Below are 16517 nucleotides of genomic sequence, written 5' to 3'. Positions count from 1 at the left end.
GGCACAACAGATGAGCAACGAAGAACCCATCCATACTTGAAAGAAGACCATTAACAGGACATGAAAGAAAAAGATAAGGAATGTTGATGCAAAGCAGTATTTAAAAATATTATCTGTGGCTAGGATATACATGGGTTCACCTGAGCTAGGAACCCAATAAGTGACCTAAGTCAGGTTCCTAACAGAGATGAGAAGGGCTGGGGAAACCCCCCCAAAAATAATAGAATCATAGAATAGTAGAATTGGAAGGGGCCTATAAGGCCATTGAGTCCAACCCCCTGCTCAATGCAGGAACCCAAATCAAAGCATTCCCAACAGATGGCTGTCCAGCTGCCTCTTGAATGCCTCCAAGTGTTGGAGAGCCCACTACCTCTCTAGTAATTGGTTCCATTGTCGTACTGCTTTAACATTTAGGAGGTTTTTCATGATGTCCAGTTGAAATCTGGCTTTCTCTAACTTGAGCCCATAATTCCATGTCCTGCACACAGAGATCCTGGCCTCCTCTGTGTGACAACCTTTCAAGTACTTGAAGAGTGCGATAATTTCTCTACTCAGTTCTCTCTTCTCAAGGGTAAACATGCCCACTTCTTTCCATCTCTCCTCATAGGGCTGTGTTTCCAATCCCCTGATCATCCTTGTTGCCCTCCTCTGAACCTGTTCTGGTTCGTCTGCATCTTTACTAAAGTGCAATGTCCAGAACTGGACGCAGTACTCAAGATGAGGCCTAACCAGTGCCGAATAGAGGGGAACTAGTACTTCACGTGATTTGGAAACTATACTTCGCTTCTTGCAACATAAAATAGCATTTGCCTTTTTGTAGCCACTTTGCACTGTTGGGTCATATTCAGTTTTTGATCAACAACACTTCCAAGATCTGTCTTGCATGTATTATTGCGAGCCAAGTATTCCCCATCTTATAACTGTGCATTTGGTTTCTTTTTCCTTTGGTTGTTTTCAGCTCAATTCTCCAGCCTATCAAGATCCCTTTGAATTTTGTTTCTGTCTTCCAGAGTATTAGCTATCCTCCCAATTTTGTATAATCTGCAAATTTGATAAGCATTCCCTGCACTTCCTTATCCACATCATTAATAAAAATATTGAAGAGCACTGAGCCCAAGACCGAGCCCTGCGGTACCCTGCTCAAGTTACTCTGCTTATAACGTGTATGCCATGTTGTTCTCAAGTAAGAAAACAAACATTGCACACACCTTGCAGGTCACCACCACTGGAATGTCCTTTCCACCCACTGTCTCTATTACATTTCTGTTTCTTTCTTTCTACTTGTATTGGATTGCTTGTGCTTTGTCCTGTCCTTGAAAGTTAATAGGAGAGTTCCACTGGTATATAATGCATGCTTCATGAAATATTTTTGTAAGGGATCTCGCCCTTGACCTCCCCAGCCAAACTCCACTGCCAAATTCCTGTAAGTTCTCCTTGTTCACTCACTCTTGGAGAGCTGGCTCACCTGTATCACTTGTAGACCAGCTGAGGCAGCTTCCTTTGCTCTGCTCAGTTAGGAGTAAGGAAACAGAAACTGCCAGTACACACATCTGCTGATAGTTGCACTCAACAGTTATCAGCCTACGCCCCTTTAATCAACAGCTATCAGGACACATCCCTTTCACTCAAGCTGTTATAGAGCCCTTCAGCCTTTCCACCTACCCAGCTGAGCACATGGTGACAGAACAGACAGCCTCTTGGGGTTACTCCAGGTTGCTCACCTCTTTGCCTTTGTCTCCTCCCCAACTACACCTCTTCCTCACTACACTTCCTGCTAGCTCTTCCTGTTTGCTTGCTTTGCTTGCTACTCTCTGAGAGCTGGCTCACTTGTAGATCAGCTGAGGCAGCTTCCTCTGCTCTGCAGAAAACAAAGTAACATTTAATCCTTTTTTCAGAATATTTCCATTTTTCCCTCTGAAAAAGTGAAAAAATGGGGGGAAATAGTTGTTGTTTTTACTTTTTCAATCCCCCCCGACTTTCACAACGCTATCAACTACAACGTGTAATATTGAGGTGATACTGGTCTTCCATATAGGGATGCTATAAAGGTCACTGAGATCACATGTTAAGGAAAAAAGCTATATAAACTAACATTATCAGAGGTCTGATATAACTAACATTATCAGAGGTCATTTGCCACTAAAACTAATATGCTCCCCAGAAGATACAACAGAACTGTTGGATGTTTTAGTTGAAGTAATATGGGTTAGATAATCCAACTTTATATCTTTGGCAAATCAGTATATCACACATTGTTCCAACAGAGTCACAACTTGAAGGTAGCCCTGTTCCTTCACTTCCCATCCTAAGTATTGTGAAGACAAATGTTGGCAGCCTGGGTTGAAGGAAACTATTGAAGAAAAATAGAGACTAAACAAAATATAAACTGACTAATTAATTTGTAACTATTCTCTATCCATCACCACCCAGGCCGGCTCCAGACATGCTGGGGCCCTTCGGCTCCAGCTTGCTCTGGGCTTTGGCGCACATGCATGTGCACACATGCACCTACCTGTCTCTCGCAGGGAGGGAGCTTCTTCCACTCACCTGTTCGCTGGCTCCGTCTCTGTCTTTTGTGGCTGCCGGACTGCTATGTGTGCGCATCGCTGCCATCAACCAAGATGCACTGGAGGCTTCAGCCTCTTAGGGAAACCTTGGCCGCCATCTTGGTTAATGGCAGTCCTGCGCACGTAACCCACACAGCTTCAAAAGACAGGAGAGATGGGCAGGCAGAAGAGGCTCCCTCTCTGTGATCTGTGGCAGCTACTCTCTGCAGCAGACCATGGAAAAGGAGCGCTACTCCTCCCCCATCTTATTAAAAGGCCCCTTAGGGGCTCCAGGGGCCTTCAGCCAGGGCCCAGCCTAGCTACCCTTGGGACTGGACCTGATCACCACAGCCTGATTAAGATGTCGGATTCTCTGATAGTCAAAGAATGGCTTGGCTATTAGTTAGGCTAATGCATTGCTCCTCCTCCTCAAAATTGTGGACTACTTCTGAAAGTTCTCACATTCTTCTTCCCCTTTCCCCCTCCCTTTTCTGGTTAATGATAACTACCATTACCACGATGTCTGATACTGATACAAGAAAATACTTATAAGGGTGGACAAGACATATCCATGAGTGAGCATGTGTATGTGTGAGGTTGGCTCAAGAGTCAAAACATTTAAAAACAAGACTCTCGCATCAAAAGTCATGTGGGGTAATTCCCAGTAAGCAACAACAAACCATGTAAATTTGCTGAAGAAGGGAAGGGGTAACTGTTGAGTAGAAAGCAGTAGCCACCAAGCCCCAGAACTGTATAAAGAACTCCCCCATCCTACAGCAAATTGGAAATCAATAGGCAGCATGTGCACCAGAATATCCAGCCTCATTCAGGTGCATTAATTGTATGCATAAGTATGCTTGAGAAAGTATGATCACAACTTTTTTTTTAATTGAAGCCCTGTTACTAAGGTAAGAGCTCTGTCTAATATTGTAACCAATAGTTTTGTTACTGGAATAAGGAAGTTTCATTTAACAATTTATAGTCTTGCTGCTGAAACAGATTATGGAGCAAATTCAAGTCTTGGGTCTCCCTCCATAGAAGCTATCAGAGTAGTGGCCCAATCAACCACTAAACCCTGCAGTTACTTGTTAATTTTGTAACATCACAAGTAACCACATGTAAGTGGAGAGCGTTAGCAACTGAGAAGAGTCTTCTCAGTGGCTGACTCACTTCCTTTCACTCTGATTGGCTCCAATCAGCAGGAAACGCAAGGAAGCATATTAGAAGACTTCTCAGTGACTAACACACTCCCTTTTATGCTGATTGTAGGATGCTTGGAGACATTACTATTATTTGATATTATTTATTAAGTGTGTTTAGGATTACACTGATGGCATTCCCAAATATGTACTTTCACACAGACTTTGGTTTTCCATAACACAATGTTTGTCCAAGCCTGCACACTTGGGGGGGGCACTACTTGCACACCCCTTCCATAAGCACATCAAAGTTGGATACACACCTGAACCAAGACCCAGACAACAGGGCGCTCAAAACAAAAAGGTAATTACAGTGGCTGAGTAGATCTTGTACAGTGGTTATACTGACTGGGCAGCCACTGTCCATAGTTTACAAAATACTTTTTCCTATACAAAAATTAAATTTCTGTGTATGAAAAAGTAATATATGAAGTGGTCTCAATAGTGAGAAAAGTAAACAAGTGAATGGTGATCCAAATGTTTTTCATTCTCACGTTATGAAGCTAGCTGCCAGATGATGTATCACCTTCCCTATTCATGCAGCGTAGACTGAAAAAACAGCACCCAAGCCACCATTCAATACGTGCACATGTTCTTTCCAACATGAATCTACAGGTCTCAAAAAGTAATGTGTGACAAAGTCCTCAAACACCTTATAAAATGCCTCAGACATGGTCTCTTGTTCTACCAGCATGCCTTCACACCATCACTTTGCCAAAACATGATAAGTAAATTGCTTTTAGGGAGGTTCACAATTATGATTTCCTATTTATTTAATCTAAAAATATTTAAGATACACAAAAACAGCCAGGGGAAGATATTGGAGAAATATAAAATAAATACAAATAAAAAAGGGAGGTGAGGTGAAGAGACCTTAAATGTGCTACTCACCATCTCTCAGCCTATCCTCCCCTCAGGATGAAAACAATGGAGAACCATGACCACCCCCAGGAAGAAGAACACACTTAAAATGTAGAGGAAAAAATCATCTACAACCATAGTGTGAAATCAAATACTTATTGGGACACAGTATGAAGAAATATTGACTATCAAATATGTTTATGAATTACACAATCTTTAAATATATTTATAGTGCAGTCCAATGTTTGTTTACTCAGAAGCAAGTCCCAATGTATTCAGTGGGGCTTACTCAAACTGGGAAGTATGCAGAGAACTACAGCCTCAAGCGATAAGGAACTTGTTCTTTCAACTTGTTCTTTTAAGTTGAGACCTTATCTCAGTTTGAGTCTGTGTTGGAATTGCTTTTTAATATGTTTTTAAGCCTTTTCTTTTTTTAAAAAAAGGTGTTTTTTAAAGCTTTTAAAAATATTTTCAAAGATGTTTTAATATATTTTAAAGTCTGTTTTTTATGATGTTTTAAAGTGCTTTTAGTACTTTTGTTTGCCGCCCTGGGCTCCTACTGGGAGGAAGGGCGGGATATAAATCAAATAATAAATAAATAAACTTCATTCACCCAACCCAAAATTCAGAATCATGCTTCTTTAGGCTGTTTTCCAACTGTTTATTCTTGCTTTATGGTTATTGGATTTTAAAGGAATTTATTTCTTATTGTGAGTTGCCTTGGTTTCCAACCCTACCTCACAGGGTTGTTGGAAAGACTCCATACACACACACACTGCAGATGTATAAATGCATACAGCCCATATAACAGTTTATTGTCAAACCAGCTGGTCATTGCAGAAAAATCAGTATTAGTTTAAAAGAATCAGTATTAGTTTCCTACAGAATAAAAACTGTAATACCTGCCTACTTGCTTTAAAATAGGACTGGAGGGGGACAGACAGAGTTAGAACACAAACACAATTCTTTTTTACATTCACTCAAAAGTCCCATTAATTTACAGCACATTCATAACCATATCTACTCAAAAGTAAGTCATATTGAATTCAATGGGATTTCCTCTGGGTATATGGGATTAGCATGCTTTTACCCCCACAAAAGCAAGTATTGGGAAGGTTTTGAAAACGCTGCCCAGGATCTGACTCCTGCACACAAGAGGAAAAAAACCTGAAATGTATATACTTACCCAATTTATGAGATTTTCAGATAAACTGTGGGGGGGGGGAACCACCATTTTCTGGCATTGCAATGAGGTTTTCTAGACACTGCCCAGGTCAACCAAACTGGCTTCACACTGATTGGCTGCAATCCTGAACGGGTGGGGTTAGACTGAGCTACAAAGTGCTATAAAGGACAGATTTGTTTAAAAAAATATTTAAGAGTGGGGGGGTGGCTGACATTTTTATGTATATCTCGAGAACCGGACCACCTAGAAACTTTTTGTTTTAAATTAAAGCTGAGAATCTACTCTACTGTAGTATCTACTGAGAAGCCACCTAAGGGGCTAAACGGGCACCGGGTGGCATGCAAAGAATCCGGGTAAAACCCGGCTAACCGGGCAATATGGCAACCCTAACTACAACTCCCATCAGCCCCAGCCAGCATGGCCACTGGATTGGGCTGATGGGAGTTCCACTTCAAACAAGGAACTTTTCTAAGCTCTGCCCAGAAGCCCATGCTTTTGGCATATGTCTTTCTTCCACCAATCAGAGGAGCAGACTTCCCCTGCTCCCTCTGTTAACGGCTCACAAAATTCTGGAAACTTTAACAATCAGTTCTCGCGAGCCCGTACGAGCTGGCTCCAGCACACCACGGGTCTTATCCCTTATATACCCAGTCAATCACTATGCTCTGCAAGTAAGGGCCTCCTGCAATACCATCTTACCAGCAGGTCTGTTCTGCACAACATAGGAAGTGGACCTTTAGTGTAGTGGCACCTACCCTTTGGAATTCTCTCCCCTTAAATATTAGACAGGCACCACCCCTGTTATATTTTCTGTGCCTATTGAAGATCTTCCTCTTTCAACAAGCCTTTTGATTAGAGACCTTATCACAGTGTATCTGTGTTAGAATTGTTTTTTAAGATGTTTTAAAAACTTTTTTAATATATATTTTTGAAGATGTTTTGTTTTAATATGTTTTAAAGATATTTTGTTTTAATATATTTTAAAGTCTGTTTTTATGATGTTTTAGAGTGTTTTTGTTTGCCACTCTGGGGTCCTACTGGGAGGAAGGGCAGAATATAACTTTGATAAATAATAACGAAGTATTTCACATTCATTATTCTTCTACCAGCTATGATCTTTTATAGAATCTACCCATACACTGTAAGTATAGCTTTAATTTTATTTGCTCTGTCATAAAGGCTCTGTTCTCATGGTGCTGTTTTGGCAAAGTGCTATTTTAACCTGCACTTTTGTGCAGCTGACTGCTGTGGAGTAATATTACACAGTGACTTTAGTTTACCAAATCCAAAAGTCAATAATTTAGTGCTTCTGAGACTTTGCTGTTCTCAATTCTGTGTGCTGATGTATGAACTCTTTACTAATCCATCCATTCTTCAAGAAATTCCCCAGTGGTATGATTTCAGCCCTTTCTGTTTTAGAGAGGATGAGGTTTCAAGTTTATCATGTTCTTTCCTATGCTAAAAAGAGTGTGTGAGAAAATGCTGTTGGTAATAGTTATCTGGCCTGTAAAATACTTATCAGGAAAAGGCCTTGTGTTTTACTTGAATGCAGGCCAGAGCAGGCCTGTCAACAACAAGAAAGTCTAGAGAACCAGGGAAAGGCTCTGGAAGGAAAAGTTGCTCATTTTTGAGTGTACTGTGTATTACTAAATGGGGTTGTGCAAAACATAATAAGTATTTGTTATTACATAACCTATTACAACTGTATTCCATTTAGCCTTTCTGCCTCCAGTCTCTAGTGTTACATATTGCGAGAGAAGAATACGAAATTAATTAATATGAAAAATAAATACAAATGTCACTTCTCTAAAAGTCAACTATGAGAGCCAAATGCAAATTTGTGCTGATGCTTCTAATTATAAATTATTGCTAGCAGTGTTCCTGTGGAACTCCAACACACTTATCCTTAGAAAATATAGTCTTTCATAATTGTTTATCAATAATACAGTTTCCGGTCCTTTCTGTTCTCTTTATGGATTTTGGGCCCACTGCAGCCCTTCCATCCTGGCTTTCTTTTGATTTCAGCTCTTCTTTCTGCAAAAGTACTTGAACTTTTACTTCTGTTTTTCAGCTTTAACTTACATACATTATTTCCACACATCCTGTCAACATCTAGGCCAATAAGAATGGCAGTCGAATTCTGTTTGAGTTTCTCTTTCCCACGTTATTTTTTAGTTTCTCTCCCCCACCCTTTTAGTCTTCACATTCTCTCTAGGTGTCAGTTTCATGGGCAGAACTTTTGACCCTCCTGGTTAGAACAGCCTCAGTTTAAAACAAAAAGCAACCATTTTATAACACAAAATGGCTGAAACAGTTTCACCTTCATAATGGGAGTGGGGAAGATACAGAAAAACCAAACAAGGAAAGATTTAAACAGAGAGAGGCGAGTGTAATCCCTAATCATCTTTGTGGCCTTTGTAGCCACATGTGGAACCCGTGCATACACAAAGCTTCCTCCAGGACCTTCTAGAGGAGGGATTGTCAAGATCGCTAGGTCCCAAACATCTGAGAACCATTTCTTGTAAGGCACACAGCAGTTGCTAACTTACCAGGACCAAAACAAACCATGAAACATAGAATACTGCCACCTCTCCTTCTGTCTACTAGTTTGTCAAGGAAATTCCCAAACCTTCAATTAAACAGATGTGCCTGAGATTCCAAAGAAGCACAAGCTAAAAGCTGGAGTCTATGCTTCCAGGAGCCCCAGGCAAACTGGTTACTCACTAGCAGTTAGCAAAGGATGGCCAAGATGCTGGATTTAGTACCAGGGCTTACCTGAAAGAACACACACCAGGAAATGTGAAATAGCTTTATTTAAAATAAAATTAAGGAAAATAGCAGCATAAAAGAATCCAGAACACCCATCAAAGTAACAAAGATAAAACCCAGCAACTAGAAGGATATTTGGGGGAAATATATGAAAAGATAAAACAAGAAAGACTACCAAAGCCTAATGCTGTACATGCCAACCTAGATTAGAAATATTGACCTCATCAGTAACATAGAAACATATCACCCAAATATTGCAGTTGTCAGGGAAGATGCAGAGGTACCAGAACAAAGAAAAGGCTAACTTGTATAGGGAAAAGCATAGCAACAATTGGGAGGCTTCTAGGACGGAACTTTCCAGGACTCATTCGCACCTTGGCAAATGTGCTTTCTTACAGCTAGCTAGGCCTTTGAGTTAGTAGGCTCCAACGTATGGCCTTGAGCACCATTTTCACTAGATAACACAGATGCTGCAGCATGAGATTATGTCTCTGCTGATAAGCACAGACTTGTTCCCAGTAACAAGATCTTACCCACAATTCTGCAGGGCAGAGACATGTTTTTAGGCCAAAGAACCAGTATTCTTGATGAGTGGGTATCCCCATGGGGTATATCCATCCTCCCAAGCAATTTCTGGTAGCTCTCCCAAGATTTGGTTGCTGCATCAGTGACTTTAATATTATTATTATTATCATCATTTGAGCAGGAGGTGGTGGCGTTGAGCTTTAAACTAACTGCCCAGACCAGCACAGTAACAGGGATGCTGCTCATCTGCATGGTGTTTGGTGCTACTTACATCTCCTTTAAATTTGCATGGTTCATATGACGTTACCAATAAACAGAAGCTATCATGCAGTTTCCCCCCTGTAAATCCATACTAACCCAATCCACAGATAATACAAAAAGCTGAGAAAAAAGTCTCCACTATATTTATCTAATGCAGCTTTTCCCAACCGGTGTGCCTCCAGATGTTGTTGGCAATGCTGGCTGAGGCTGATGGGAGTTGTGGTCCAACAACATCTGGAGGCACACTGGTTGGGAAAGGCTGCTCTAATGGTTGCAGATGCTTTGCTCTGATGTTTTTAGGTGGGTGTGTCACTTGTTCCCCTCTTCACATCCACTGTTTCCTCCTCCCTTCTTTCATGTTGTTTCCTGTGGGCTGACAAACAACTTCTGGCTGCTCTCCTCCCTTCTGCTGGCCTTTTTTATGTTGCTGCAAACAGTGCCTTTACACTCTTTTCCCCTTAACTTGTGTGCAAAAACATAACACTGCTTAAACAAAGGTTTGTATTTCAGCTGTATTCTACCAGCCGTAGGCACCCAGATATTCACACTTCCAGGTTTTATTTTTTTAAAGGAGCCTACTGCAGCTGGTAGAACAGACTGAGCATGCTTGGTCACTTAGCAACCAGAGTGAGTGGAAATGTGTAGTTAGAGGGCAGGGCCACAAGGAACCAGCAAGACTAATCCTTCCAGAGGAATGCCTACTTGTGTGAATGGGAAAAAGCAATTGGAGCTACTATTGAGTAGAAACTGCGTTTGGTGCAAATGAATAGTGAAGGGGAAAGCAGTGCTCCCATGTAGAAGAGCCCATAGATTCAGTTCTCAGCATAGCCAGTCACAGTATATAGTCATTTTATTCTGTCTGAGAAACTGTGTGGGCACGCAAGTATAGAAACTTGGAGAGGAAGGGTTAATAGACTATGAGATGGAAGGAGATAAATAGTTGGGTTGTATTAAAAAAGATAAAACCTTGTTCATTTATCCTGCTATTTGTCTGGATCCTTTAATTCCCGTCTCAGATCCCCACTAAGCAAACCTGTGGTCTTATCACTCACACCTATTCCCTAAAAACCTTAATCATTACTAGCAGTTTGGTTTCTTAAAAATATATATAGATGTGCAGTGAGTAATGAGTGCAGCACAAGCAATGTCTGTAACTATTGAAATGATGGTCCCACTTTCTAGTGCCACAGCATCACAGTGCAAATGGTGGTACTGGCATGTTTGGCTTAGCCACAAACCAAACCATTAACCATGTGTACTCTCAGTGCCAGTGAGTCAAGGCTGCCAATTGAATTGGGGTTTTTAAAAAAAAAAAGATGAAAGGGTAGTCGAGTTTTTGTATATGAACACAGTTTGATTTGGGAGTAGATTCTGTTAATCTAGGCTGAAGCCAGTGAGAATTGAATTTGGTCAGGTAGAACAATATTTGCAGAACTGAAGCATTGCAAAAACAGGAGGGCATTCTCTCTTGCACACTTCAATTTGATACCTTCAGTTCTTGGATGGGAGATTGACAGCACACTCTGACACATCTACTCAGAAGTAAATACTATTGAATTCAGTGGGGCTTACTTCCAGGTAAATTGGATTAGGATGGCAGCCTGAGTCAGATGCCCTACTCTGATAGGTTCTGTCTAGGGAGGGGGGAGAAATTTGATCAGTTTGCATTTAAAGCCGGAGAATTTTCATGACAATTTTTTAAAAACCAAATTGATGCAGAAACATGGCGAACTGGGTTTAAGATTGGAAAAATGAGAAACTGAGAGAACTGAAATTGACTGATCTTTCCATCCCTAGTTATGTATCTGTGTTTCAGAGGAAATTAAAACAGTAGGCCATGACTTACTATTTTGTAACTTTTATTGAGATCTCTAGAAAGAAATTAATCAAGTAACTACTTTGTATCCTGGAAGATAATCGGAACATTATGCTTTTCTTTTTCTCTCAAATACAAAAAAAAATCACTGCAGAAACTGTAGCTACATTTTTGTTGAGAGCAATAAAGATACGAGTTGAGTGGTAAGCGGCGGTAATGCAGCCGAAGCTCTGCTCACGGCCAGAGTTCGATTCCAACAGAAGGAGGAAGTCGAATCTCCGGTAAAAGGGGTCGAGGCCCACTCAGCCTTCCATCCATCTGTGGTCAGTAAAATGAGTACCCGGCATATGCTGGAGGGTAAAGAAAGGCCGGGGAAGGAACTGGCAATCCCACCCCATATATACAGTCTGCCTAGTAAACGTCGCAAGACGTCACCCTAAGAGTCAGAAACGACTCGCACTACAAGTGCAGGGACACCTTTACTTTTTTACAAATCTTATCTGAACAAATGTAATTACGTTTGCCTACCTGTTAACAGAGATATTCAGTAATGGTATGTTATTTTTATACTTGAACTGATGTATACGTTTTATTGTGATTTTGTTGACTGAATGAATCAATGTACTGATTATTTGACATTCGGTTAGGCAGTATCAATAGAAAAGGGACCAAACTTCCCCCTCCCCTTTTTTTTCCTGTCACTAGCAGGGATGAGGACGGAATGATGGAAGCTAAGTTTGAAAATGCAGATGTGTTCATAGCTGCATTGGACAAAAATCTAACAGGTAGGTTGAAGACAGTTTAAACTTGCACATCTGTGCTGCAAAAAAAATGAAGGAAAAAGGCAAATGGTTGCAATCCATCAGTTGGGGTTTATTCTAAGCTTTCTTTTCCCTACTGTACAAGCAGCCAGCACACTGCCCACTCCCAAACAAGACAAGTAATTAATCCCATCATATACTATTAGCAGGGCCTTTTTTGTCAGCACTCACCAGTATGGAGTCCCTTGCACCTCCTTTTTTGCTACCCATGCCAGTCATTTTATGCTGGCACCCATCAAGATGTGAGTACTGGCACCTCATTTTTTACCAAAAAAAGCACTAACTAGTAGTATAAAGTTATAAAGATTTGAAAGGAACCAGTATTTGTTTTCATTTATTTAAATTTTTTCCTCATCTATTTGGAGGAAGTGGATTATCTGGATGCATTTCAATCAGGCTTCAGGCCTGGACATGGGACTGAAACGGCCTTGGTCGCCTTGGTGGATGATATGAGGAGGGCGTTGGATAGGGGCAAATGCACCTTCCTCGTCCTCCTGGATCTCTCAGCGGCTTTTGATACCGTTGACCATGGTATCCTTCTGGACCGCCTGAACAGGTTAGGCATAGAATCCTAGAGTTGGAAGGGGCCTTGTAGGCCATCGAGTCCAGCCCCCTGCTCACAGCAGGAAATCCACAGCTAGAGCATCTCCTGCAGATAGCTGTCCAGCCTCTGCTTGAAGACATCCAGCGAAGGGGATCCCACCACCTCCCTAGGCAGTCGGTTCCATTGCCGAACTGCCCTTACTGTCAAGAAGTTCCTTCTAATGTCCAATCTGAATTGCCTGGAGTCGGTGAGTGGCTGGATGGGAAGGAATAAGCTGAAGCTGAACCCTGACAAAACCGAAGTACTGTTTGTGGGAGACAAGGGAAGGTTGGGGGATGTTGACCTGGTGCTCAATGGGGTACAACTGCCCCTGAAAGACCAGGTCCGCAGCCTGGGGGTCATTCTTGATTCCCAGCTGTCCATGGAGGCTCAGGTCTCGGCTGTGAGCTGGGCGGTGCTGTATCAACTCCATCTGATATGGCTGCGCCCCTACCTTCCCAACCATCTGCTCCCATCTGTGGTACATGCCCTGGTCTCCTCTCGCCTAGACTACTGTAATGCACTCTACGTGGGGATACCCTTGAAAACGGTCCGGAAGCTGCAACTGGTACAGAATGTGGCGGCTCACCTGATTAAAGGCAGCTGCCGGTGAGATCACATCACTCCAGTGCTGAAGGAGTTGCCCTGGTTACCGGTTGTTTTCCGGGCCCAATTCAAGGTGTTGGTTCTGACCTTTAAAACCCTATACGGTTTCGGCCCAGTCTGTCTGAAGGAGTGCCTCCAACATCATCAGGGTCAACAAGATCAGCCTCAAAAGGCCTTCTCTCTATCCCACCAGTTAAAACAGCTAGACTGGTGAGGACTAGGGAGAGGGCTTTTTCAATTGTGGCCCCCACTTTGTGGAATTCCCTCCCAAATGATCTCCACCATGCCCCCTCTATGATTTATTTATTTATTAAACTTGTATACCGCCCCATAGCCGAAGCTCTCTGGGCGGTTTACAACAACTAAAAACAAATACAATTTAAAATACATCTTTTAAAAACAATTTAAAACAAAATTTAAAACAATATAGAACACATGCTAAAATGCCTGGGATAAGAGGAAAGTCTTGACCTGGCGCCGAAAAGATAGCAGTATTGGTGCCAGGCGCACCTCGTCGGAAACATCATTCCATAATTTGGGGGCCACCACTGAGAAGGCCCTCTCCCTTGTTGCCATTCTCCGAGCTTCCCTTGGAGTAGGCACCCGGAGGAGGGCCTTTGATCTTGAACGTAGTGTACGGGTGGGTTCGTATCGGGAGAGGTGTTCCATCAGGTATTATGGTCCCAAGCCTTGTAAGGCTTTATAGCTCAATACCAGCACCTTGAATCAAGCTTGGAAACATAAAGGCAGCCAGTGCAAGCGGGCCAGAATCAGTTTTATATGTTCGGACCGTCTGGTCCCTGTTACCAATCTGGCCGCTGCATTTTGCACAAGCTGCAGTTTCCAAACCGTCTTCAAAGGCAGCCCTACGTAGAGTGCATTGCAGTAATCTAGAGGTTACCAGAGCATGGACAACTGAAGCCAGGTTATCCCTGTCCAGATAGGGACATAGTTGGGCCACCAACCGAAGTTGGTAGAAGGTACTCCATGCCACCGAGGCTACCTGAGCCTCAAGTGACAGAGATGGTTCTAGGAGAACCCCCAAGCTACGAACCTGCTCCTTCAGGGGGAGTGCAACCCCATCCAGGACAGGTTGGACATCCCCCATCCCGTCAGAAGAACCACCCACTAGCAGCATCTCAGTCTTGTCTGGATTGAGCCTCAGTTTATTAGCCCTCATCCAGTCCATTGTCGCAGCCAGGCACCGGTTCAGCACATTGACAGGCTCACCTGAAGAAGATGAAAAGGAGAAATAGAGCTGCGTGTCATCAGCATACTGATGGCAACACACTCCAAAGCTCCAGATGACCACACCCAATGGTTTCATGTAGACGTTGAACAGCATGGGGGACAGAACTGACCCCATACTGGAGAGTCCAGGGTGCTGAGCAATGTTCCCCAAGCACCACCTTCCGAAGGCGACCCGCCAAGTAGGAGCAGAACCACCGAGAGATCAAGGAGAATCAACAGAGTCACACTCCCCCTGTCTCTCTGTCGACAAAGGTCATCATACAGGGTGACCAAGGCTGTTTCTGTGCCAAAACCAGGCCTGAAACCCGACTAAAATGGATCCAGATGATGAGCTTCCGCCTGGCCTTGAAGACCTGGCTCTTCAGGCAGGCTTTTGGGGTTGGTTAGGTTTTATTATTATTGTTGAGATTTTTAATGTTTTAATGTATTTGTATGTTTTTATTTTGTACATCACCCAGAGTGGCTGGACAGCCAGCCAGATGGGCGACTAATAAATTTAATAAATAAAAATAAATAAATATTTCTTTTTAGAAACTATCTAGCTCCTTATTAAATCCCATATGCTCAACTGCACAAAAGCTATTTCACACTGCACAAGTTTTTTTGACATTTGCACAAAATGTGTCCTAGCTGCACATTAGAATAACCCTGCAGTTAGGCAGGTTAGAGAGTAGCCCACATTGGAAGATCTGTGAAGGTGGAAAAGATATCATAACTCAAGCCCTATCTAGTAGCAGCATATACCTCATCAGACTGTTCAGCTTCCATTGCCATCCTTATCTTACCTATTTGGGGCTTCTCTGCATTAGACAACAATCTGCTACTTTATAGGAGCAGAGTGAAAAATTGAAATAAGCCAATTAGTTTCTTAATATTGTTATTTATTCTGACCATTACATTGGAAGGATATTGATCATTCCTTGACAGAAAAAATCAATAGCACTGCCTAGGCAACTTGTCTGTTAGCATACCTTAAATGGAATTGTGTAGTGAAGAAATTCAGCTCAGCAGGTTGTTAATTGTTTTTAGAACAAATCTGGTGTCTGCAGTTATGAGCATATTTTTCTGATTGCTTTATCTGTGCGTTGAAAATAAAAATATGAAATTCTTATATAGAACTGGAGAAAAAGGACTATAGTATCATTCCTATTCAGATAACTATATTTAGTATTTCACGTTGCAGAGAAATGCAGTTTTCTCTAATAACCTCTCACAATTGTATCTCAGAGCATGCTGTTTTTCAGTTCATGGGTTATTGCTATTAATTTTCTTCATCTTGATACCTGGGGGAAAATGTGCAAATGCATATAATACATGGTTTGCTTTCTTAAGGACTGTTTTCTGTTTTACATGCTTACCCACAAGTGTAAACTGTGTAAATGACACATTCTTGGCTGGATACTGAACAGTAAGCAAAAGACATCTTGGGAAACATTTGACATGAATGTATTTGTTAAGTGAAATATAAATTGAGCAAAGTGGATTAATGTGGATTACAACCAGTCATTGCGCACATTCACCAAGCCTCATGGAGAATGTGCACATAAATCATGCATGAAGAGGGAATAATGCACATTTCCCAGTCAGTATACATAAACCCAAACAGGTCTTGGGAAACATGCATATATTGACTAGGTTTTGTACATTCTCCAGTTATTAGGCGTAATCTGTAACAGAACTTGGGGAATGCATGTATCTTGAAGTCATTTTGTGGGGCTGTGATTCCAGATAAAGATTGACTTTTTGCTGCAGTCCATCACCAGTCTTAGCTGTTCCTCAGACAGCTGAGCAGCACAAAGGGGATTGCAGGGAGAGGAAAGTTTTACACTTTCTCTCCCCATCCTCCTTGATTCAGATGGAAATTATCCCCCCCCCCGTGCTGCTGTTAAGCTTAGAATCATAGAATTGTAGAGTTGGAAGGTGTCTGTAAGGCCATCGAGTCCAGCTCCCCCTCAATGCAGGAATCCAAGTCAAAGCACACCCGACAGGTGCCTGTCCAGTTGCCTCTTGAATTCAGTTTAGGGGAAAGCTTAATAGCAGCATGAGCTCAGTAATCACCAGAGTTACAGGGAAGAAAAGATTTAACCAGCGGA

General features: G+C 42.1%; 1 protein-coding gene across 8 annotated transcripts in view; it reads left to right on the top strand.

The window, feature by feature from the left end:
* COBL (cordon-bleu WH2 repeat protein) overlaps positions 1-16517 on the top strand; it is a 267077-nt gene that overhangs the window by 222727 nt on the left and 27833 nt on the right. For 7 of the 8 annotated variants that reach the window (XM_061590022.1, XM_061590027.1, XM_061590021.1 and 4 more), the window contains one exon: positions 11869-11948. In XM_061590022.1, the coding sequence (XP_061446006.1) occupies positions 11869-11948 (80 nt within the window). The remainder of the gene's footprint in view (positions 1-11868; positions 11949-16517) is intronic. The other variant, XM_061590024.1, reaches the window with a different exon arrangement.

The sequence above is a fragment of the Rhineura floridana genome, chromosome 11, assembly GCF_030035675.1.
Source record: "Rhineura floridana isolate rRhiFlo1 chromosome 11, rRhiFlo1.hap2, whole genome shotgun sequence".
NCBI lineage: Eukaryota > Metazoa > Chordata > Lepidosauria > Squamata > Rhineuridae > Rhineura > Rhineura floridana.
This window is presented reverse-complemented; position numbering and strand designations above follow the sequence as displayed.